This window comes from Chenopodium quinoa, unplaced genomic scaffold, assembly GCF_001683475.1.
Source record: "Chenopodium quinoa cultivar QQ74 unplaced genomic scaffold, ASM168347v1, whole genome shotgun sequence".
Taxonomy (NCBI): Eukaryota; Viridiplantae; Streptophyta; class Magnoliopsida; order Caryophyllales; family Amaranthaceae; genus Chenopodium; species Chenopodium quinoa.
The window spans coordinates 3,661,281-3,686,997 of record NW_018744626.1 but is presented as its reverse complement, the minus strand read 5'-3'; the positions used below and the strand labels follow the sequence as shown (position 1 = coordinate 3,686,997).

General features: G+C 37.2%; 1 protein-coding gene across 2 annotated transcripts; it reads right to left on the bottom strand.

The window, feature by feature from the left end:
- Positions 1–595: 595 nt before the first annotated feature.
- On the bottom strand, positions 596–9,610 carry LOC110700795 (pectate lyase-like). Of its 2 annotated transcripts, none has more exons than XM_021878390.1 (4): positions 8,496–9,610; positions 7,096–7,740; positions 6,545–6,787; positions 596–820 (listed from the first exon to the last, which is right to left on the bottom strand). In XM_021878390.1, exons 1-4 carry the CDS (start codon positions 8,694–8,696, stop codon positions 596–598), a joined length of 1,314 nt encoding a protein of 437 aa, XP_021734082.1. In that variant the 5' UTR covers positions 8,697–9,610. The 2 variants fall into 2 exon arrangements, with proteins under 2 accessions (XP_021734082.1, XP_021734081.1); XM_021878389.1 differs by having other exon boundaries at positions 7,096–7,753; positions 8,500–9,610.
- Positions 9,611–25,717: the final 16,107 nt, after the last annotated feature.

The window sequence follows — 25,717 nt, the reverse complement described above, 5'->3', positions numbered from 1 at the left end:
TAGGATGTCCTCCTCACGAAGGGTATATTGAAGCCCCAAATAAGTTGTAGAACTTTATTAGTTATGCAATAGTATGATTTCAAGTTAGTTGGAATGTTGGATATGATGCAAGCCTCTTAATGATCAGACTTCATTTGCTAGAACAACTAAATGATTTAAGTTTTGCTCTGTTTTTATTGAAGGAAATTCAAGTTATTCTCTATTTTTCAAAGAAACTACAAGACTCGATTTATGGTTCACTTTGGTAAAGCACACACATGATTCGTACGAATGTATGCAAGTATATTATGCAATATATCATTTCAAAACTACAATTTTTCCTAGGAACATAATCATGATATACATACTAGTTCAAAAACATTGCCTTTGCTCCTAGATTCCTTGCATTTTTCTCCTTGTTCTTGCCTCCATTTGTAAGCAAGAAGCAAGCCATAAAAGAGGGGTACGTTAGCTAAACCATACGACTAAGTACAATCAACTTTGTTTACGCGTCTCCTACTGCTCACAAATGAGAGTAGCTAACCCCAAGGCCAGTAGTTATTCTAATGGATCGAGAAAAAAGTATAGCTATCTATTGAAGAAGCTAAGCGCGATTTTAGCATGCTTCTCCTTCCTTACAATTAAGAGCACCAGCAAAGCGTGTAAGACGCTTGACATAACTTCCGGGTTTTGCTTTGATCACGTCTTGCCTAGTGTAGGCAAATTTCTTTGTTTTATCTCCAGATTGATTGAAGAAAGCTCCATTCAACATTATATCTTCATCCGACGTCCATAGCCAATTCTTCCACTCACTATATGGTGCATATTCCCTCTTAGTCACCTACATTCACCAACATGTTATTAATAAAAACTTTAGATTATATCCATTTTAAGAGCATAAGCAAGTACTAGTGTTGATAATGTTACTGTTGATAAGTATATTAGGTGACTCGTACTTCGTAGCTTTGTCCGCCCGATCGGGCGGACATTGCCCGGTCTGACCGGGCGGAAGAAGAAGAGGTGCCTGGCAAATTCGTTGAAGAAGCTGCTCTCGCGCCCGACCGGGCGAGCCTTCGCCCGACCGGGCGAGCCTTCGCCCGATCGGGCAGACCTTGCCCGGTCTGACCGGGCGGTGGGGGTTGGATACGTTGAAGCATTCGTATGGAGTTTTCTTCTCGCGCCCGATCGGGCAGACCTTGCCCGGTCTGACCGGGCGGAGAAGGAAAAATACGGAACGCGGATTTTGCGGTTTTAGGTTATCTTATTTTATTATCTTTTTGCCCAAGTATCTTTGAATTAGGGATTAATATAAAACCTCCCTAATATCAGTATTAGGGTTAAGAGAGACAGAGTGAGAGCCGTTCTTGAGAAATACAAGAATCATCTTTGTAATCTTTGCAGTTTATAGTGAAATCATTCGATCTCGGTGCCCGTGGACGTAGCTATCACATCGATAGTGAACCACGTAAATTCTTGGTGTTGTTCTTATTGTTTGCATTGAATTTCTTTATTGTTTTCTTGTTTGTTTTCGACCTTTGCTTCCGCTGTCGCACAACAATTGGTATCAAGAGCTCAGGTTCAATCCTTGGAGAGTTTCTTGAAGATAACAATGGCAGGAGATTCAACAATAAGAATTGAGAAGTTTACCGGGAAAAATAGTTTCGGGCTATGGCAAATTAAGATGAAGGCTCTGTTAAAACAACAGCAGATATGGCGTCCGTTGGCTCCAAAGAGTACTACTTCGGAGTCAGGAGACGGACCGACTGACTCGCAGTTAGAAGTTATGGAAGAGAAGGCACACTCTACCATATTACTTAGTCTTGATGATCAAATCATCACGGAGGTGGCTGATCAGGAAACGGCGGCTGGATTGTGGCTGAAGCTGGAGTCATTGTATATGACTAAGTCGTTGACCAACAAATTATTACTGAAACAGCGGTTGTTTAGCCTCCGGATGCAGTCAGGTACTTCCTTACGGGAACATCTAGAAAAACTTAACTCTATTTTGCTTGATTTACGTAATTTAGATGTTAAAATTGATGATGAGGATGCTGCGTTGATTTTACTTGTATCTCTACCGTCTAGCTTTGAGAATTTTGTAGAGTCTTTTGTTGTTGGTAAGGATTCTATAACCTTAGAAGAAGTGAAGGCAGCACTTCATACTAGGGAACTCAGAATGAAAGCTACGAGTGATAATGGGGATAATGGTAGTGGGTTGTTTGTTAAGTCCGGAAAGTCTAAAAAGAATAAGGGGTTTAACAAGGGGAACAATGCTGGGTCGGGTGCTGGAAACGGCAAGGATGGATCTAGTAAAACTACTACTAAAACATGTTATTACTGTAAAGAACCGGGTCACTTTAGGAATAATTGTCCGGTGAGGAAAAACAAGTCCCAGGCTGCTGTAGTTGAAGAGAAACCGAATGAGAGCTATAATTCAGAGGAAGATTTAGCATTAGTCAGTTCTGCTAGGTCTGATGATTTATCTGATAACTGGGTTCTAGATTCGGGGTGTTCGTTCCATATGTGTCCACGTCGAGATTGGTTTGATACATATGAACCTCGCAATGGGGGTATGGTTATAGTCGGTAACAATGCTCCATGTAAGGTCACAGGTATTGGTTCCATGAGGTTGAGGACTGTTGATGGGCGGAGGTTAACTTTGACTAATGTACGGCATGTTCCTGCTTTAGGAAAGAATCTGATTTCATTGGGTACCCTGGATGAATTGGGGTACAATGGTGTGTTTTCAGATGGGGAGTTGTGTATTTTCAGAGGTTCTGAGTTGGTACTTAAGGGTATCAAAAGGAACACCCTCTATGTTTTTGAGGGTGTTACACTGCCTAGTTCTGCGGTTTGCGCATCTGTATCTCACCAGGAGATGACTAAGATTTGGCACATGAGGCTTGGTCATATGGGGGAGAAGGGGATGCAGCTATTGTCCAAGAGGGGTCTTCTATCCGGGGTCAAGGTTGCCAACCTTGAATTTTGTGAGCATTGTGTGTTTGGTAAGAAACACAGGTCAAAGTTCAGCAAGGGTGCTCACATTACTGATGCAGTGCTCGATTACATCCATTCAGATTGCTGGGGTCCATCTAGAGTTGAAGGTATGGGAGGTTACCACTATTTTGTGTCATTTGTTGATGACAAGTCCCGATACACATGGCTTAGGTTGCTTAAGTCAAAGGATGAGGCCTTCAAAGTTTTCAAGCAATGGAAAGCTTTGGTGGAAAATCGACAAGGAAGGAAGATCAAGAAGCTACGAACGGACAATGGGCTAGAGTTTTGCAAAGACGAGTTTAATCAGTTCTGTGCAGATGAGGGTATAGGTCGGCATCATACTGTCAGGAAGACACCACAGCAGAACGGTGTAGCAGAACGGGTTAATCAGACACTGCTAGAGAGAGTTCGATGCATGCTCTCTAATGCAGGGCTTGGGAGGAGGTACTGGAGTGAAGCTGTGTTAACAGCTTGTTATGTCATTAATAGGGGTCCTCATTCTGGAATTGATTCCAAAATTCCGTTTGAGATCTGGAGTGGTAAGTTGCCTAATTTTTCGAATTTGAAGATTTTTGGTTGTGTTGCTTATTATCATGTTATTGAGGGTAAGCTGGATCCACGAGCCAAGAAGGGGTGTTTTGTTGGGTACGGGGATGGTGTGAAGGGGTTTAGAATTTTTTCACCTTCGGAGGGTCGGGTCATTCTTAGTAGGGATGTTACTTTCGATGAAAACACCATGTATTCAATTAAAAATGCAGAGATTTCAGATTTGAGAAGGGAAGGAGACAATTTATTACAGACAGATGGGGTACTTGAGGTACATCAGTCTACCATTGCTGATTTACCTCGGGTACAATATATTGATGATGATGCTGATGTTCCAGTGCCGGGTACTCCTGAACCTGAGATTACTCCTACTCATTCTAACTCTGGGGATGAGGTGGAGCAATCTAATCAGGGGTCATCTAGTCAACCTGACACCATTCTTGAGATGCCTAAACGAGTTATCAAGAAGCCTGTTAGATTGATTGAAGAGATGGAGGGAAGAAATTGCTGTGTTGATGCGATGACAGGTTATGCATTGAGTGTAGCTGATGATGTAGAGTCATTTGAACCTGCCACATATAAACAAGCAATTAGTTGTAGTGAGTCTGCGCAATGGCTTGCCGCAATGGGTGAAGAGATGCAGTCCCTTTACAAGAACAGAGTGTGGGAACTGGTAAAGGTACCGGAAGGGAGGAAGCTTGTGGGTTGTAAATGGATTTACAAGAAGAAAGAAGGGTTGTCGGAAACTGAGCAAATACGTTTTAAGGCTAGGCTAGTTGCTAAGGGGTTCAGTCAGGTAGAAGGGGTTGACTTTGTTGAGATATTCTCACCTGTGGTTCGACATACTTCTATCCGTGTGTTATTGTCAATTGTAGCACATTTTGATCTTGAGCTGGAGCAGTTGGATGTTAAAACGGCCTTCCTTCATGGCGATTTGGAGGAGGAGATTCTGATGAAGCAGCCCGAAGGATTCGAAGCTCCTGGAAAGGAACACTATGCCTGCAGATTGCTAAAGTCATTGTATGGACTTAAGCAATCCCCCCGACAGTGGTACAAAAGGTTTGATTCTTTTATGGTTTCACAAGGTTTTGACAGGAATTCATATGATTGCTGTGTGTATCATAGTAAGCTGGATAATGGTTCCATGATTTATCTTTTGTTATATGTTGATGACATGTTGGTTGCCACAAAGAATAAATCTGATATTGCTAGATTAAAGGAGATGCTTAACTCGGAGTTTGACATGAAAGACTTGGGTGCAGCTAGGAAGATTTTGGGTATGGAGATCTACAGGGATCGGGCTAGAGGTAAGCTTTTCTTGACTCAGAAAAGCTACATTGAAAAGATTCTGTCTCGTTTTGGGATGGAAAAATCGAAGCCTATAAGTACGCCAACTACTGTTAGTTGTAAGTTGTCTTTGTCTATGTCACCTCAATCAGAGGAGGAGTTGTCTTATATGTCTAGAGTTCCATATGCAAACGCGGTTGGTTGTTTGATGTATGCTATGGTCTGTACTAGGCCGGATATTGCGCATGCTGTTAGTGTTGTAAGCAGGTTTATGGCTCGACCTGGGAGGGAACACTGGCAAGGGGTGAAAAGGATTTTTCGCTACCTGAGAGGGACAGCTGATATTGGTCTTGTGTACGGGAATGATAAGGAATGCTTGGTCACTGGGTACAGTGATTCTGATTATGCAGCTGATGTGGATACCAGGAGGTCTGTGACTGGTTATGTGTTCACTTTGGGTGGTTCTGTGGTTAGTTGGAAGTCTACATTGCAGTCATCAGTTACGTTGTCAACTACTGAAGCTGAGTATATGGCTCTAACTTCTGCAGCTAAGGAGTCTATTTGGCTCAAAGGCCTAGTAGGTGAACTGGGTATTGCACAGGATTTTGCTACAGTGTATTGTGATAGTCTAAGTGCGATTTGCTTAGCTAAAGATCAAGTACACCATGATCGGACGAAGCACATTGATGTCAGGTATCATTTCTTACGTACTGACAAGAGGATTAAGGTGAAGAAGATTGGGACTGCTGACAACCCGGCTGATTTCTTCACTAAGCCTGTTCCGTTTAGCAAGTTTAAACATTGCTTAGACTTGCTAAATATTGATTACTACGTGATGTAGTAGGCCCTGAGGGGCGAAGTTGGGGAGCTCCTGGTGTAGGTGTGTTGGCCTTAAGGTGGAGCTTGCCCGGGGCTTGTGATGCAGGTGGAGCATTATGAGTTGTTATACTTGGAGACGAGTATGTGATGGGTCTTGGTTGAAGACTTATCGGGATGTATGGCTTATGCATGAGTCTTGCATCGGGTTTGGCTTGAGATGTTTTTTCACTATGTCTTGATGGGGTCGTTTGCTGACTACGAGTTCTTGTCAAGGTGGAGATTGTTGATAAGTATATTAGGTGACTCGTACTTCGTAGCTTTGTCCGCCCGATCGGGCGGACATTGCCCGGTCTGACCGGGCGGAAGAAGAAGAGGTGCCTGGCAAATTCGTTGAAGAAGCTGCTCTCGCGCCCGACCGGGCGAGCCTTCGCCCGACCGGGCGAGCCTTCGCCCGATCGGGCAGACCTTGCCCGGTCTGACCGGGCGGTGGGGGTTGGATACGTTGAAGCATTCGTATGGAGTTTTCTTCTCGCGCCCGATCGGGCAGACCTTGCCCGGTCTGACCGGGCGGAGAAGGAAAAATACGGAACGCGGATTTTGCGGTTTTAGGTTATCTTATTTTATTATCTTTTTGCCCAAGTATCTTTGAATTAGGGATTAATATAAAACCTCCCTAATATCAGTATTAGGGTTAAGAGAGACAGAGTGAGAGCCGTTCTTGAGAAATACAAGAATCATCTTTGTAATCTTTGCAGTTTATAGTGAAATCATTCGATCTCGGTGCCCGTGGACGTAGCTATCACATCGATAGTGAACCACGTAAATTCTTGGTGTTGTTCTTATTGTTTGCATTGAATTTCTTTATTGTTTTCTTGTTTGTTTTCGACCTTTGCTTCCGCTGTCGCACAACAGTTACCTCTTTAGCAAAGAGATTAGGAGGTGCTATGAAGCGATTTCCTTGGCTAATGATAGTAGGGTGTTGGCTTCCTCCGATGGCATACATTTCCCAATGAGTGTAGTCATTGTTAACAACATGGAAGAACCCATATCTACATCTTGGCATTCTTTGTATCAAACGCTTCCCAAAATGGTTGAATGCTATTGTTACTTGCATTAATTCATCCAATGTATTACCATCTCTTGCTCCAAACAACATCACCTATACATATATCATTAGATTTACTTATTTACATATATGCATTTGGTTACTAATGTTATGACAATCCAAAATTTCTAATCATGAGACTAGTTGTTATTACATCCCCAGCTCTCAAACCCGAGACCTCGGTTAAGCTAGAATAACTGCTACCTTACCAACTGATCTAAACACTTACTGGTCATATCCTAGATTGTAAGATTTTGTAGATGTAACGAAAAAAGTAAAAATCAAATCTTGTCTACATTATTGTCCTACGTGAGTCCCTGTATAATAGCCAAACATATAGCACACAGGGAGCGTATACTTACATCATTGTGATCGGTGAAGTGACAATTGGAGATGGTGATAGCAGTAGAAGCCTCAATAGCATCAATCAAGCCATCCATACAATTTGACATAGAAACATGATCAATCCAAATATTAGTCGATCCAAAAATAGATATACCATCACCATCACTAGCAGTCCTAAACCCAAAATGGCTCATAGAATCTCTAATAAGCCCTCCATTTCCCTTCTTAATATCATGTATATGTACACTATGTATGATCACATTATCCACATATTGTAACATTATCCCAGCCCCGCCGGCTATGTGTACGTGCCCTCCACGGCCATCTAACGTCTTGTTGCTCGAAACGAGGAGCTCTTCACTTAGCCTAATCACCATGCCATGCTTGAAAGTGATCCAAAGTGGTCCATCTTGGATGACTGCATGGCGGAGGGTTCCTGGCTTAGGGTTTAGTAGGTCACCATCTGAGTCATCGGTCACAACATAGATTCTTCCCTTTTTACCCCCGGTGGTCTTGTGACCGAACCCTCTAGCACAATCAGCTAACTTTTGACGGTTCATGGACCAGTGCTTGTCACATCTCCAACACCGGTCTATAGGGTTCGCGGCTAGGCAATGACCATCATACTTCCCTAAGCCCCTCCTTGTATTGTTGTTGCTCGTCTCATGGTAGTTCCTGTGTCATCAAACATATAATTATAACTAGTTTTTATAGGCTCTGGGCGATGCCTCGAGATACTATATTTATTCCATGATTGAAATCCTTAATTATATTTAATTTTAATAAAATGACATATAATATGGTATAGCTTAGTGGCTGGAAATATAGTTTTGAAACTTGAGGTCTTGAGTTCAAACTTTGTTCAATCCATAATTTTAAGCACGTGAAATAACATGATTAATTGAGAAAAGTTTCATGTGGCACCTAAACTTATTTAGGAAAGCCTTGTAATATATATTATTATATAGATTACTTTAATAAATACTTACATTAGTCGACCTAATTGTGTTTCACTTAATGAACAAGGTTCGCGTTTTACTTTCTTGAAGATAATATTACTTATAACTTATTCCAAAACAAAAGTGTATGTTACATATATCAAAAAAAATTTGTTCTTGTTAAAAAAAAAATAGAATAATTTGAGACTCAATGATAGAAAGCCTTTGAAAAAAAAAAGCATATTGGGTGATAAAAAATAATTTAGATTATTAGGCCACTTTATTGCATCTATAAGGATGAGTTAGATTAGGTTGACGCCTATGCTGGTGATTCAAAATCGACTTGTCTATCTAAATTTAAAAGATTTCTTATTTAGACATCACGTCTAGATTTGAAATTTAGGTCTCTATATGCCCCTACAATCAAACGTCAAATGTGTAGAGCATATTGTAAGAAATGAAAGGTGAATGGTAATAACATACTCGTGAACTTGTTTATTAAGCGTGTGACAAGCTTCTTGTGGATTGGGATCATAAGCCTTAGCTGCATTCATCTTTGCTTGCTGCTCTCGATTTTTCCAATGGTCGTCGAAATCACCAATGTTAGCCTGTACATGTAGGGGAAGGATGATTGAAACAAATATGAACAAGAACATACACATTATTGTAACTTTTGTCATTCTTTTTTCTGTTTTTTTAACTTTCTTTTATCTCCTAACAAATTCCTTTTTTTTTTAATTTTTTTTTTTTTTTTTTATAATAATATTTTAAATTTTTTTAGAGTGTTTTTAATCTATTCTGAATTACCCAAGATTGAAAGTCCAATTTTGTTAGTTGCAAAATAGTGGTATAAAGGAAAGAAATTCTAAAACAAGAAAGAAAAAAAAGGAAATGGGAAGCAGAGAGTAAAGAAAGGTGAATGTGACAAAAATTGGCGAATAAAAAAACAGAAAATATAATAGAGGGTGGTAAAAATATGTACATGTGACAAAAATTGGCAAATTAAAAAAACAGAAAAATTATAGGGGGTGGTAAAAATATGTACACTTTTTGCTCCAATTTTAGCAAATTGTAGACATTTGGCGTACTATACATATGGCCTCGTTTTTAAAGAAGAATAGTAAAACACAATTGATTAGTGCATATCACACATTGATTTAGGGATCTTCTAATGATGGGCACATGTTAACAATAACTCATAATACGTAATAGTACAATATTAAGATAGTTATCTTGCATGAGATGCATGGTCAAATTTTACAAGTATGTTTTGTTTGAAGGTTTTGAGGAAGAGGATATTAAGCTGAATGTCAATGAATCTGGGATCGTAGTAGTAAGCGGAAGGACAAAGGTAGATGATGAGAAACAAGAGCATTTTGAAAAGAGCTTCAATGTGCCAGAAGATGGAGACGTTAACAGCATAACAAAGATATTTGACGGAGCTACACTAAGAGTGCGTATCCCAAAGGTGCCGAGAAAGGAGACGATTAAACCTGGTGATACAGATGGAGCTTCAATCAACAACCTCACGGAGAGAAGTTTATATTCTGATACCGCAGAAATGGATTCTTTTAGCATTCATTATATCATTTACACTTGGGGTTCTACTGTCTCAAAGAATACACCCATCATCAACCTAATAATTCTGTTTCTTGTTCTGTTCCATCATAATTGTATTCATTGTTCACTTGTACGATGATCAAGATGTACTGTGTTTATTAGACCTAAGAATAATATCTTCGGGCTGAACATGTTGCGTATTGTAATTATGTAATAACTTAATGTAATACATACAACATTAGAGCTTTAAGATGAATCCAACATAATTATAAATTGAAGTTGTACTAATGACATAAATCATATCCTTCAAGTATCAGATAATGAAGAAGCTTCTATGGGAGTACATGTATGAATATTTCGGATCGGATCAGATATCAAATATTAAGATTTTCAGATACGGATATCCGATCCTAAATCCAATTTTGGATATTCGATCCGTGATCACCCCTAGTTAATACATAATCTCTTAACATGTTGAAATAGAGGGAAATGAATATTTTATAACTTGAATAAATAAGAATTTCGGTTGTAAAAAAAAAAAGAATAAATAAGAATTTCTTAATCTTCCAAATGTGGAAAAGAACAATATTTTTAATAATAATGGAATTCCAATACAAGTACATATCACCTTAGAACTAATTACATTTCATATTTTGAACAATCACCTTAATAAAAAAAACTTCATATGAAGCAGTACAATTTGTGAGTTGACACTAATTCAATAATTCGGCTTGAAATCCACTGATGTATAATAGTTTGGGCGAATATATACACGTGGTCGTCAAAATAATTTCGGAAATTATGAAACCCTAGATATTCAATCATCGCCAAAGGGATAAATAAAGAAAATAAACACACCAAATGATGGAACCACACCATCTCAAGAATGACATCTTTTATTGAAATCAATTAAAAAGTTTTTTTTTTGCTTATTACCAATAGTAAAACACATCATTGGAAGCCCCTCCAAGATTCATAATTGATACCATGAAGAAAAGAGATGAAAGATAATTGGAGAAAAGAGATAAAAGTAGGAATGAAAACCTTTGAAAAAATAGAAAGAATCTAGTAATGGATGTGACAGGCTAAAGTTGTATCACCTAATCAAAAGTAATTCCTAAATCCTCTAACTAATGTAGATAGGGAAATAGGGTCGAATCCACAGAGAAACGAGTCTTTCTATTCCTAATTAATTAATATAATCTAAATTATAAAGTAACCAAAATATTATAATCAAAGGAAACTAAACTACGAAGATTAAGAATAAGGAGAAAACAATGAATAAAAGGCCTAGGGTATAGGTTCACCAATAAATAATATTCCAGGGTAAAACATAATAATCAATCATCAATGCATACATTAATCAGATCATAAAGGGCTTTCGCTACGTATTGCAATCACACAATTAATTTACCGGTATTAAATCTCATCTCTCGAATCTCGACTTAACTATTTATAAATTAACCTGCCTATTGAAACTAGACCTAAACATTAATTCTCATCTCTCGAATCTTGAATCAATGTTGTCAAACTCATGCATAAAAGATCTGCGCAAATCTAGTCTCAGAGCATTAAATCAATCAATAGGAAATTAATCTAGCATTGACAATTAACAACAATAAATTACCCCTTCATATTATTTATGGATCCCCACAAACCCTAGAAATAGAACTACTCACACATAATTAAAACTAAACTAATCAAAGTAATAAAACAAGACATGATCAAAGAAATTAAATAAATAACTAAGATTAAGAGAAGAGAAATCGTTACCAAAGAAGTCTGGAATTAAGAATAGAGTTAAGAACAAAGTATATGAGAGAGAAACTAATCTAAAAGCTAAGTAGAGGGAGAAAATCTAAGAAAGAATTAAGAAAAAGTAAAAGATGATCCGAAACTCGTTTTACAGAAAAGTATTTATACTAAGTAAGAATCCTAAACTAAAACAAACTTAAACGACGCTAATCGTCTCTTAATAATAACACGCGCTCGATCGGGCGAGGCACCGCCCGATTGGGCGCGCCTTTTTTCCTCAGATGTACTTCTTCGCGCCCGGCCGGGCGTGAGATCGAGCGCTGGCCTTGCTTCCCTTGCCCGACCGGGCGTGCCTCCGGGCGCTAGCCTCTTTGGCCGGGGACACTCTTGGGCCATTATGTGGACTACGATTGGGCTCCAATTCTTCGGGCCAATTTGAGTTTCCTCTTCGGGTCTTGAATACTCGGTCCAAATGCCCCGGTATCACATATACCGAGCCCTTAATCACCGGTTCGATGACTCTAATCGGCCTTGGGCTTTAGAATCTGGTCGTGCTTCTCCAATGCTCGTAATTGCTCCATAATATCTCGAAAAAATTGCTCCAAAAGTGCAAATCCTTGTAAAAGTCAACCAAATCTACGAAAATACTAGAAAACACCAAGTAGTAATAAAAGTAGCTCTAAAGAGCCAAAAACACTACCAATTATGACCAAGGGACGGGGGTAAAATACTATATAAAATAAACACATCAGGATGCTAAAATAACCCTTCAAAGAAAAACCCTAAAATTGGTTAGAAAACCCTCTCAAGGAAAACTGTTAGGAATAGAGATATAAAATATCAGTAAATATATGTGTGATATATTTTCCTAGATATAATTAGGTGAATTATATATTTATGATTATTTATTCATGTTAACATATTATTTAGAAAATATATCTTTAGGATTTATGGTTAATTATGTACTCCCTCCATTTTTTAATGTCAGTCCCATATGGAATTAATCACATAAAATAAGGAAAAAAAATATATTTGGAATCTAACTTTAAAGGCATTATAATTCATAATTAGTTTATCTTTTTTTTTTTTGAATAGAAAAAATATTTCATTAATTAAAAGTCATACGACATCTACAATAGAGATTCGACGTTAACAAATACATAAGATATTGAATCAAATAGAATTTTCCTTCATAAAAACTACGATCGTCGAGTAGATCTTGCACTGCGGAGCATCTCCCGCTTATTTCGCTGAAAATTACAGCCTTGTTGGAGAGACAATCTAACGATCCTTTGTAGCCGTGAGGATGTTTTCCTTCTGATTCATCTGTTCGTATTTGAAAACTTGATAACTTTTTCACCAACGAAATAATTTCACGACAATCCGTTAGATCTGCTACCATGGATTCAAAACTAAGAAATTTCTCCCTCGAAAAGAGGAGATAAACCTTGTCTTTCGAAGGAGGTCGAAAAACCCTTGTCTTTCGAAGGAGATCGGAAACCCTTTCTTTCGAGGGAGAAAAGTTCCTCCCAAAAGGAGGAAACATTATTATGAACCTAAAAAAAGCAATAAAGAAACAAGGATTGGGGCTTTCCGATCCACCGATTAAAATCGATGGAAGCCCCTTCAAAATTCAACAATGGAGGCTAAGGTTTTGGAGAAAGAAAGGAGGAGAGAGACTAACTTTTATAATTAGTTTATCTTATTTAAGGGTTTTTTTTTTTATATATTTTTTTTAAGGAAAATATAAGTCATAATGCATAATTTAAAATAGAGATTTATAATTTAGAGCCACGTCATCATTCCACAGCCAATTAATTCCAAAAAAATTAAGTTAAAAATCGAACATATTTTATTTGAGTAGATTTTTTTGAAATGCCCAAAATGATATATGAGACTAACATTATAAAACAAAGGGAGTATATCTTTTAGAAAGATTGTTTTCTATCTTATGATCTTAGCTTTTGTATAATAAAGACTCAACCTAGTGGTGAATGATAATAAAGTCATTCTATAATCTATTTCATCCAAATTTGTCAAAAACCATGGAGGGAACTTGCAAAAAGTGGAAAAGAATACTATTTTATTCTTTGATTAATATCGTTGCATTTACTTCATAATATTCCATTCTTTACTTTGTTGAAGAACATTACTTAACAGTAATGTCAAGCTGAAGGTGGAAAGCTGCATAAAAAGAATGCCAGTCCAAGGCAAAGAATTACACATAATTATAGTTTTAAAACTTACTAAATATTTCCATTCTTATTTTATTTATATTTCGCACTCTTCGGGGTACCTTGCGAGGCGCAGTGTACTTGTTCAATCCAATTGTTGCAATATCTTCGCAATTTGCTGTAAGTTCCCGTGCACAATGTTTTTCATTTACCTTATATATGCAGTATTTTTATATGTTGTCGTATTAGTATTACCACTACGTGAAAATATGAAATTGGCACCGGTTCAAACCCGGCCTAAGGCACCGGTTTGAACCGGTGCCAATGTGGGGGGTGCCAAAAGTGGTTTAATAAGGCACCGGTTCAAACCGGTGCCAAAACTCGGAAATGGCACCGGTTAACCGGTGCCAAAAATGGCCAACAAAAATTATTTTGTTGTTTTTGGCACCGGTAAACCGGTGCTAAAAATGCCCATATATATATATATTGTTTTGTTTTTTCCACCTAAAAATTAAATAGACTACAAATAAATAACAACATCAAAACATATATAAAGCGAATATCAATCATCATCGAAAATTTGCAATATATGATAAAAAAAAAAATTGAAATCGAAAAAACCCAGAAAAAAAATAATTTGAAATCCATTTAAATCTAGTATTCGAATAAACCCAGAAATTGAAAATAATTAAAATAAAAAAAACCAAGAAAAAAATTAGAAATCGAAAAAAATTAAAATCGGTGTTCAAACAAAACCCAAAAAACAAAAATAAATTGTAATCGAAAAAAAATCCGATTAAAATCTGAAAAAAAAAATCAAAATCGAAATTGATTAAAAAAAATAGATTAAAAATTCGATTCAAATGAAAATCGATTAAAATTTAAAAAAAAACCCAAAAATTCGATTGAAATCAAAACAATAACCCAGAAATTTGATTGAAATCGATCAAACCAATAACCCAAAAAAAAAAAAGAATTTAAATCGAATAAAATTTTAAAAAAATCAATTAAAAAATCAATTAAAACAAAAACCCAGAAAATTAAAACAAAACCCATAAATTTGATTGAAATCGGTGTTGCATGTGGTCTTCAAAAACCCAGAAAATTGAGAGGAGTGGTGTTGCATGTGGTCTTCAAAAACCCAGAAAATCGAGAGGCGTGGTGTTGCATGTGTTCTTCGTGGTTGTGAGGGAGAAGGAGATCGAAAAATTAAAGAGAATTAGAAGGAGAAGAAGGAGATCGAGAAAGATAAATAGAAATAGAACTATAGAAGGAGGAGAAGGAGATCGAGAATGGAGAAAGAGGAGGAGATGAGAGGAGAGAGAAAGAGGATGAGAGGAGATAAAAAGAGGATGAGAGGAGTAGTTTTAGGGTTGGGGTGGATCCGTGGGTTTAAAAGGAACAGGTGTTTTTTTTTTTTTATTTTTTTTTATTTTTTTATGGCTCCGGTTCAAAAAGGCACCGGTTCAAACCGGTGGCCTATATGTTTTTGGCACCGGTTTGAAGTGAATCGGTGCCTTTTACTCTGGTTCAGTTTCCCACAAATTTTGTAGGCCATTTTTGGCACCGATTTGGACTGAACCGGTGCCAATTAGGGGGTGCCTTTTTGATATTTTCTACTAGTGTACGTATTTAAGAAATAATATGAATGTAAGATGTTAAAGTCGAGAAAGATGTGGAGAAAACGGTAACCTTTGTATTGATATTATTCATTTATTACATATATAATACCTAACTAGCTTGCTTAAAACTCCTAACGTTAAATATGAACATAATTAACTAAACCGACTCTAATATAAGATAAGCTTTCAATTTAATATTCTTTGATTTACTTTTTAGTTTGTCACATTTACTTTTCCCCATGGCCATAATATAGTTCCTATAATTGAAAGAGAATCATTCTATCAGTGGCGGTTCTGGGACGGAGCGGGGTTGTCAACGGAATAGGGCCTCCAAAATTTAGATATAAGTAATATAGTTTGGTTTAATGTTATTAAAATTGCAGTTGGAGAAGTGGTTAGAGCAAGTATATGATTTGTACGATCCGAGATCGATCTTTTGGGCATACGTCCAAATGCATTGAATGAAATTGCTCTAGAATGCTCCGCCATTGCTTTCAACTGGAGATCGAGGTCGCGCGCTCATCAGGAGAGGCCGCTGCTCCTAGTTTCTTCATTTTGCAAAATTGAGGCAGGAACTTTTGGCTGGGTTTTGAGAGGCCTCTCCACTGACCATCATCGCGCCTAAGGAGAGGCCTCTCTACTCCACCTTCCTCTCTGTTCTTGATTTGAACTCCTTTGCCTTAGCTTCTTTCCATCGTCTTCTTGCTTTCAACCTCGGTTTATCATCCATAGGCTTCAATTGATTGTCTTTAGTTCTAAAATCTCAACAAAAACACTAGCAACATGTGAAGCATAGGATACATAACAAAATTTGTATAGTAATAGACTAAAAGTGAACCACAAAACACCGATTTATCAAGTAATAAAACAAGGTTCAATAGCACTCCAAAACCATATCAAATAACAAGTTATTATGTATTTATGTACTTGGTGGTACTATATATAAATAAAGTGGTACTAACTACGTACAAATATAATATTACTAAATAACCAATGGTATTATAAAAGCTTTCAAAGGTACAATTAAAAGTGACCTCACTTACCTATCTCTATCCTCTTTTCTCTTCCATGTGCTTTCTAATATTTTAGTATTTGTTATGAATTTGCAAATGCATAACAATACAACATTACTACCTTATCGTGATGTAATGTATGTGGCGTAATGAGGGAGTATATGTGACACACAGATGTTTTTATTAACACTTTTTTAATCATAGATGTTCTTATAAGTGCTTTTTTTTTTTTTTTTTTTTTTTTTGAGAAATTTGAATTCATGATATGATGTCTACTATTTCAACTAATTTATTCGGTGATTACTTTAGTATATATATACACCCTCCGTTTCATAATGTTAGTCACATATGAAATTAATCATATAAAATAAAAGAAGAATATTTGTAATCTAACATTAAAGTACAAAATAATTCATAACTAGATTAGGTCCCGTGTCATGCACGGTAATTTAAAATAGCTACCTTTCAAATTAACACTATATCAAATTTTATGATCTGACTTTCATATGTTATATTTATATCAATTGAATGCTAAAGAACAAAATTATATTAATAAATTAAATTATTCAAGAAAATAACAAAAGCATCATTTGTTGATTTAATTTGATATTTGTATTTCATTATCTAAGCGTGTAACTTCTATTAAATAATTAAGAATAAATCTTGTTGTAATTAACGTATGTAGTACATAAAATGTGATTCCTAAAAAAAATAATAATAATCATACATGTTAGAAATTATGTCAAGAATATTACTCGTTTTTATTTTATTTTATTTATTTATTTTTATAAGTTTATATTTGTCAACTTGTTGTTATATGGAAAGATACATTAAGTCTTCTATTATACATTTTAAGTAATTAGTACCTTAGTTTAGGGATGGAAATGGGGCGGGTCGGATGCGGATGATGATACCTCCATACCCACACCCACCTAAAAATCTTATACCCATCTCTGCCCCACCACCCGTGTATAGGGGATTATAGGTACTACGCAGCGGAAATAATCATGAATCATATTCATATAGCACCTAACCAAGGATCTCATGCATAACACATAAAGAGTAAGAATTATACCTTTGAAGCGTGATTCCACTAGCAATTCGAGCAAGAACAAGGGAGACAAAGAAACTCAAACGTGATTCCTCTACTTGGTCCACAGGCACAGGTTAAGACCTCCATTAATGCTAGTTAGTCGCGATCGAACTCTTCAATCGACCTTCTACGGAGAGGTATGAGCAACGAACTAGTCACGAACCACCACGAACCACCGCGAACACCACCAGGGGTGGTCAGCCGCAAGTCCAGGGGGGGGGGGAGAGGGGTGCCGTGAGAGAGAGAGAGAGAGGGAGGTGAGGGAATTGGGATTTGGTTGCCTTGATTCACAATTCACTGTAAGTTGATTGTGTTTCTTCTATTTGCAACCCTAGGCATGGATCTTATTTATAGATCATATCCATAAATAAGAGTCCATGACCAAGCCCAATTCCTAATCCCAATCAAACTACACTAGCCCAATCCTATTCATGATTAGTTAAATACTCATAAGGCCCAATAATGGGCCTCTTACTTGCTTAACCCAATACCTTTGTGTGTGACCTCATAGGATCCATTCTAGCGGGCTTTGGACTATTTTACTAGCCCAAAGATCATCTCTCATAGTCTAGCAACAGATGATGACGCCCCAAGAGAATGAACTTATTATCTCCATAATAGTGATCCTTGATATATCTAGTAATTGCACTTATCGAAGACATAACTCCTTCAATCTCCCACTTGGCTGAGACAAGTGCGCAATATTCAAATTCCTTAAGTCAATGTGTGCCGATTTGATAATATGATTGCATCTCATGTCGTGATCATATTAGTCCACAAATCTTTTCTTGAAAACTGAGTGAGAATTACAAAACAAATGATTACTGTGTAATCCATTTGAGCACGACCATGCATTTTCTGAATTCTCCCTCTTCAAGGGGCCAAGACACATTCCTAATTAAATTGGTAGACTCAATCCAATCTTGTGGCAACCAAAGCTCCCACTCAATTTCAGAAATAACCGGGAAACACCCTTTATAATCTCCAGTTACGGGCAGACGTTTGAGTGTACCACAGCCATAACATCCATTGAGTGAAATCAATGTTCCACTCATGTCAAAGGAATCCACTAATATATCCGGAAGCTCTATACTTGAACTTCAAAGTAGGTCTATAGTTCGATCATGCATCATTCATGCATATCCATGTGATTGACCGAGCCTCACTATGCTTCTATAGCCCATGAAACTGCGCTATCCAATCAATCTTACATGCTAGTCCATTATTAGAAATCATTTATGTCCAATTTAATGATTCTGAACTAGGAACTTAAATAATACATGGATTTTGTTCACCTGTGGGGTTTCATTCACCAGGTCATCAACCTGATGAGCCCATCAATCCATAATTATTTTGGACATTTTATTTAATATTGAAAACCATCATTAAATAAGAGAAATAATAAAATTTCTGATTAAACATAATTCTGCAAATGAGTGTATTACATATGTAATTTATTTTTCTCTAAAAATAAATACAACTTCTAATTACATCATTTGCTTCAATCCAGCTTCACTAGCATGTTTCCCATGCTTAGGTAGTGGAAGGGGTTTAGTAAGAGGATCAGCGATATTCTCATCCGTATGAACTTTGCACATCTTCACATCTCCTCTGTTAACGATTTCTCGAATGAGGTGATACTTCCTCTCAACATGTTTGGATTTGAAATGTGACCTAGGCTCCTTTGATTGAGCAATGGTGCCATTGTTGTCACAATACAATTCAATTCCATTTTGAGCACTTGGTACGATATCCAGCTCAGTTAGGAACTTCTTTATCCAAACTGCTTCTTTGGATGCCTCAACTGCAGCCAAATATTCTGATTCTGTTGTAGAGTCTGCGACAGTGCTTTGCTTCGAACTCTTCCAGCTCACTGCTCCTCCATTCAGACAAAATATGTACCCAGACTGTGATCTAAAGTCATCCATGTCCGTTTGGAAACTCGCATCCATATAACCCTTGACAACCAACTCATCTTCGCCACCATAAACTAGAAACATTCCTTTCGTCCTTCTCAAGTACTTAAGGATGTTCTTGGCAGCTGTCCAGTGTGCATCACCTGGATTTGCCTAAAACCTGCTACACATGCTCAGAGAAAATGCAACATCCGACCTCGTACAAATCATGGCATACATTATCGATCCTATTGCTGAAGCATAAGGAGTGATAGCCATACGTCTCATCTCATCTGGCATAACCGGACATTGAGATTTACTGAGCGTAATGCCATGAGACATGGGGAGAAATCCTCTCTTGGAGTTTGTCATCTCAAACCTGTCAAGAACCTTATCAATATAGGTCTCTTGACTCAGTCCAATCATCCTTCGAGACCTGTCTCGATGGATCTTGATTCCCAAAATGTACTCGGCGTTACCTAAGTCCTTCATGGAAAAACAACTCTTCAACCATTCCTTGACTGACTCAAGCATTGGTATGTCATTCCCATGAGTAGTATGTCATCTACATACAAGACTAGAAAAACTATGCTTCTCCCACCAGACTTCTTGTATACACAAGGTTCCTCTTCACTTTTGAGAAAATCAAACTGTTTGATTGCTTCATCAAAACGAAGATTCCAACTCCTGGATGCTTGCTTCAATCCATAAATGGATTTCTGAAGTTTGCATACCTTACTAGGATTTTCTGGATCCTCAAAACCCTCAGGTTGTGTCATATACACTTCCTCCGTCAAGAACCCATTCAAGAAGGCGGTTTTGACATCCATCTGCCAAATTTCGTAATCGAAAAATGCAGCAATCGCTAGAAGTATCCGAATGGACTTAAGCATGGCTACTGGGGAAAAGGTCTCATCATAGTCAATACCATGAATTTGTCTGTATCCTTTCGCAACCAGTCTCGCTTTATGGATGTAGGCATTTCCATCCTTGTTTGTTTTAATTTTGTAAACCCATTTGCAACCAATAGGTTTTACCCCATCAGGCAAGTCAACCAGGGTTCACACTTCATTTTCAGACATTGATTCCATTTTGGACTTCATGGCCTCAAGCCATTTATCTGAGTTGGGGCTGGCCAAAGCTTGCTTGTAGGTAGTAGGTTCTTCATTCTCCAGTAAGAAGATTTCAGAATCCTCAGTTATCAGAACCTCAACAAACTGTTTGTTTCTAATTCTGGTAGACCTACGAGGGGTAGGAGCAACAATAGAAATATTCTCTCCAACTCTTTGAAGATTTTCGCAAGAACTAAGTTCAAGTGGGACGATAGGAGTCTCTCTAGTCGAATTAGCTTGCTCCGACGCATGATTAATTGATTCATGTTCCCTCGCCTCTGATGTGGTGTTATCCACATCCATTTGTTGCTTGTCTCGAATTTCTTCGGGAACCACTTTACTCCCACTTGGCTTTCTAGACAGGAATTCCTTTTCTAGAAAGACACCATCGCGAGCAACAAACACTTTGTTATCTTTGTGATTGTAGAAGTAATACCCTTTTGTTTCTTTTGGATAGCCCACAAAGAAACACTTGTTTGATTTAGGTTGTAGTTTATCACCTTGTAAACGTTTTACATAAGCTTCACATCCCCAAATTTTGAGAAAAGAAAACTTTGGAGCTCTTCTATTCCATATCTCATATGGAGTCTTTTCAATTGCTTTGGACGGGCTTCTGTTTAGTATTCTAGCAGCTGCTTCTAATGCATATCCCCAAAATGATATGTGAAGATCAGTAAAGCTCATCATGGACCTGACCATATCAAGTAAAGTCCTGTTCCTCCTTTCTGACACACCATTCATCTGTGGCGTTCCTGGAGGAGTTAACTGTGAAAGTATTCCACAATTAATCAGATGTTCATCAAATTCTTGGGTTAAATATTCACCACCACGATCTGATCGTAATGTTTTAATCGTCTTCCCAAGTTGGTTTTGTACCTCATTCTGGAATTCTTTGGACTTTTCAAAGGATTCCGATTTATTCTTCATTAAGTAGACATAACCATATCTACTCAAATCATCAGTAAAAGTAATGAAGTAGTTAAACCCACCCCTTGCTTTTGAACTCATTGGTCCACACACATCCGTATGTATGAGTCCCAAAAGATCACTAGCTCTTTCACCTATACCCGTGAAGGGTGACTTAGTCATTTTCCCAAGCAAGCATGACTCACAATTTTCAAATGATTCATAATCAAATGAAGAAAGAAGTCCATCCTTATGTAATTTCTGGATGCGCTTTTGGTTTATGTGACCAAGCCTACAATGCCATAGGTAAGTTGGGTTTGAACCATCTGTTTTCTGCCTTTTATGATCAATATTGTAGACATGGGTTGTATATTCTAATACATACAAACCATTAATTAATTTGGCGTTGGCATATAACATATTTTCTTTCGAAATAAAACAACACTTGTCTCTTATTTCAAATGAAAATCCTTCTTAATCTAAAACAGGAACTGAAATAATGTTTTTAGTTATTGTTGGTACATAATAACAATTATTAAGCACAAAATAAGTCCAGAGGGAAGTCTCAAATGATAGCTTCCAATAGCAAGTGCAGCAACTTTTGCTCCATTTCCTACTCGAAGCGTTACTTCCCCTTTTGCCAACTTCTTACTTTCTTTTAAGCCCTGCACGTTATTAACGATATGAGCACCACATCCGGTATCAAATACCCAAGTGGAAGAAGAAGTAAGATTAATTTCTACAACGAAAACATCAAGTAACTCTTTACCTTCAGTTTTCACTGGTGTATAGTGGGGACACCCTGGTGTATGGCATGGCCAACTACCGCAAAAGAAGCATTCGCTTCCTCTCCTCTTCAGGAACTCCTCAGCATGGTTAAGCAACAGATTGATCAGTGTCACCGAAGATCCCTCATCATTATGAGTGAGCTTGACAATGTCAAAACAATCATGGAGTGAGAACAAAATAATATCATGAGCAGAGTCATCATCGATCGGTTTTCCAAGGACATCCATTTGATTGAACATTTCAATCAATTCCCTTACATGGGCCCTTACTGACTGACCAGGCATGAGTCTTTTAGCCATTATTTTACAACGGACATTGTAAGCCTCATACCTTACACTGTCAGTCCAGGAATAGTAAATCTGAGGGATCGAGTTAACGACCTCTCTTACATTTTGATCATTTATGCCTCCACTGCCTAGTGCTCCTATGCCACCTCGACATATAGCACGAAGACATTTGTACAATATGGTTAGCTCATAGTGCCTGAATCTTCTTTTCCAACAAGTTGGAATAGATTCTAAAATGAGCTATCTGATTTTCTCTACAACTGAAACAATTTCAGCATGCCTTTCAGCTCCATACTTTTCTGTGTATTTGCTCTCAACAGGAATGTATAAACGAGATTCAAGCCCATGGCTTGTGAGAACATTTTTCAACTCCTTTTCCCATTCCCTGAAGTTTATGAGATTCAGCCTTAAGTTAAGTTTCATTGGTAAGATTGTGTTGTCGTATAAGTTATTCATCTACAAACAAAAACAAACGAGGCAAAGTTCAATAATTATGTTTAATAAACTTTTAAAGTACCATAAGCGATTTTAATACTGGTAACTTTAAAACATTCATTCAATTTTAATTGATCCCTATTGAATAGAATGATTCCAAGACCCTTTATTTGTGCAATAATTGACCGGACTGAGGCCCTACCATCAACTATTGCATTTTCAAGGTGAGTAAACTCTTTACTGATTACAACTCTTTGTAATTCTTGGTTGAATAATTAACCATCACATGTTTAATTATTACCCTTAGCTTCAAGGTTCTAAACTCTTTAGGTAACCTTGTTGAGTATAACCAATTAAAAGTGTAAAACATGATTTACCCCCACTCCCCTAAGATATAGTATGACTTCCAGCTGAGGCATGACCTGCCATAAATATCGAAGGTTTCATCGGGTTTTTAATTGGAAAAACAACCTCAATATTACTGGGACCTAGATTCATTATGTTGTGATTATATAGTGAACTCTAGCGCATCATCAATCAACATAAATAAAATCTAACATGCATAATCTACTAATGCATAAATAGAACATGACATAGTATGGCCCCTTAATCCTAAGAAAACTAATAAAGCAAAAGCTCCCACTTGAACCTTCATGGATCTCATCCATCTTGCTCCTTTGGGCCTCCACTCCATGGATTCTTGGATTAACTGCAACCTGTAATTCTATTCTATTCTATTTACTACTTAAATAAAATAAAATAAATTACAAAAATACTTAACGGTACGCGGACCGTATTTAGATTACAAAAATACTAAACGATGCGCAGATCGTATTTAGAACCTATGGGCCATACTAGTCTATATAGAAATATATAACATCATATATTATAAAATGCCATATAATAAATCACTCATCATGCTTTCCTAAACTACAACATCGAATGTTCACAGTAAAGGAAACATGGCTCCTAAAATATCTCATATTTTAATTAATTAATTACTGTAATTAGATAATATCATATATTATTCATGACCAATTATAAAATATCATATATTTTAATTTAGGTATGAGATAGAATCAAATCTTAATTTAATTATGGAAGATAAATCATATTTATTTTCCATGATTATCCTAACTCTTAGGAGATTCTATCCTAATTACTTGCCAATCACATATTTTAAATCAATTAATATCCTAAAATAATTATGGGATAATCATATTATTTAATCAATTATTATCCAAATAGAATCTTTTGCTCCATAATTATCCTATCTTAACAAAATCAACAACTTTAATTTTGTTAATTATCCTTTCAAAATCAAAAGTTATCTTTAATTTTAATTTTGAAAACTGATTTTATCCAAAATAAAATAATAAATTTTTTTTTTGAAAAACCGCGTCAGCCACCGTGGTGTGGCCAGCCGAAGCCGGCCACGGTGGCCGCACACCTTGCGGTGTGTGCTGCCCTGCAGCGACGCCCGGACAGCAGCAGCAGCACACCTATCGGGGTGGTGTACTGCTGCGTTGCCCCTTTTTCTTGACCCGTGCCCAGCCGCCCTCCCTCCTGGACCACCACCAGTGCGGCAGTCGCCGTGGCTGCGCCACCCAGCCGCGGCTGCCGCACCTCAATACCTTATTATTATTATTTTTTGATTTTTAATTTAAAACAGAACAATTTTATTAAAATTAAAATTAGTGTGGTCCATCCAATTTTAAAATTAAATCATATTAAATTTTAAAATTAGGGTTCTTCATGAATTTAATCCCAATTCAATTTAACTTTTAAATTAAATAGGTTGATCATGAAAAATTCATAATTTATCATGAAATCAATTAGATTAAATTCTTTAAACATAAAACTTTCGAATTAAATCAAAATCAAAAACACAAATTTCACAAATTAGGGTTAATGATTTCGAAAATTTCGAAATATTAAAGGGGGGGGGGGGTTCGAATTTCTTGAACTTGATAGGGCAATTTTCGGATCTATTTAGGGCTAATATGGAGCAAATTAAACAACTTTAATGATTCTATATTGTTAAATCATATTTAATATAATAATTGACCCATAATTAAATTATTCTCCCTCCTAATTGAATTAAAATTGTGGATTAACAAAGGTTTAATACTCAATATTTGTAATTGCAAGAGGCTAACTGATACCACTGTAGGGGATTATAGGTACTACACAGCGGAAATAATCATGAATCATATTCATATAGCACCTAACCAAAGATCTCATGCATAACACATAAAGAGTAAGAATTATACCTTTGAAGCGTGATTCCACTAGCAATTCGAGCAAGAACAAGGGAGACAAAGAACCTCAAACGTGATTCCTCTACTTGGTCCACATGCACAGGTTAAGACCTCCACTAATGCTAGTTAGTCGCGATCGAACTCTTCAATCGACCTTCTACGGAGAGGTATGAGCAACGAACTAGTCACGAACCACCACGAACCACCGCGAACACCACCAGGGGTGGTCGGCCGCAAGTCCAGGGGGGGAGAGGGGTGCCGTGAGAGAGAGAGAGAGGGAGGTGAGGGAATTGGGATTTGGTTGCCTTGATTCACAATTCACTGTAAGTTGATTGTGTCTCTTCTATTTGCAACCCTAGGCATGGATCTTATTTATAGATCATATCCATAAATAAGAGTCCATGACCAAGCCCAATTCCTAATCCCAATCAAACTACACTAGCCCAATCCTATTCATGATTAGTTAAATACTCATAAGGCCCAATAATGGACCTCTTACTTGCTTAACCCAATACCTTTGTGTGTGACCTCATAGGATCCATTCTAGCGGGCTTTGGGCTATTTTAATAGCCCAAAGATCATCTCTCATAGTCTAGCAACAGATGATGACGCCCCAAGAGAATGAACTTATTATCTCCATAATAGTGATCCTTGATATATCTAGTAATTGCACTTATCGAAGACATAACTCCTTCACCGTGGCGGGTATAATATCCACATGCATACCCGCCCCACCGGGTACAAACTAGATAGGATCCATCCCCGCCCCATCACCCACTTGGATATTCATACCTACCTC

Coding starts and splice junctions, on each gene's coding strand:
- LOC110700795 (XM_021878389.1), bottom strand. CDS start 8,696: ATGACAAAAGTTACAATAATGTGTATGTTCTTGTTCATATTTGTTTCA. Junction 7,754..8,499: donor CTTAATAAACAAGTTCACGA/GTATGTTATTAC, acceptor TTGATGACACAG/GAACTACCATGAGACGAGCA. Junction 6,788..7,095: donor ACTTCACCGATCACAATGAT/GTAAGTATACGC, acceptor ATATATGTATAG/GTGATGTTGTTTGGAGCAAG.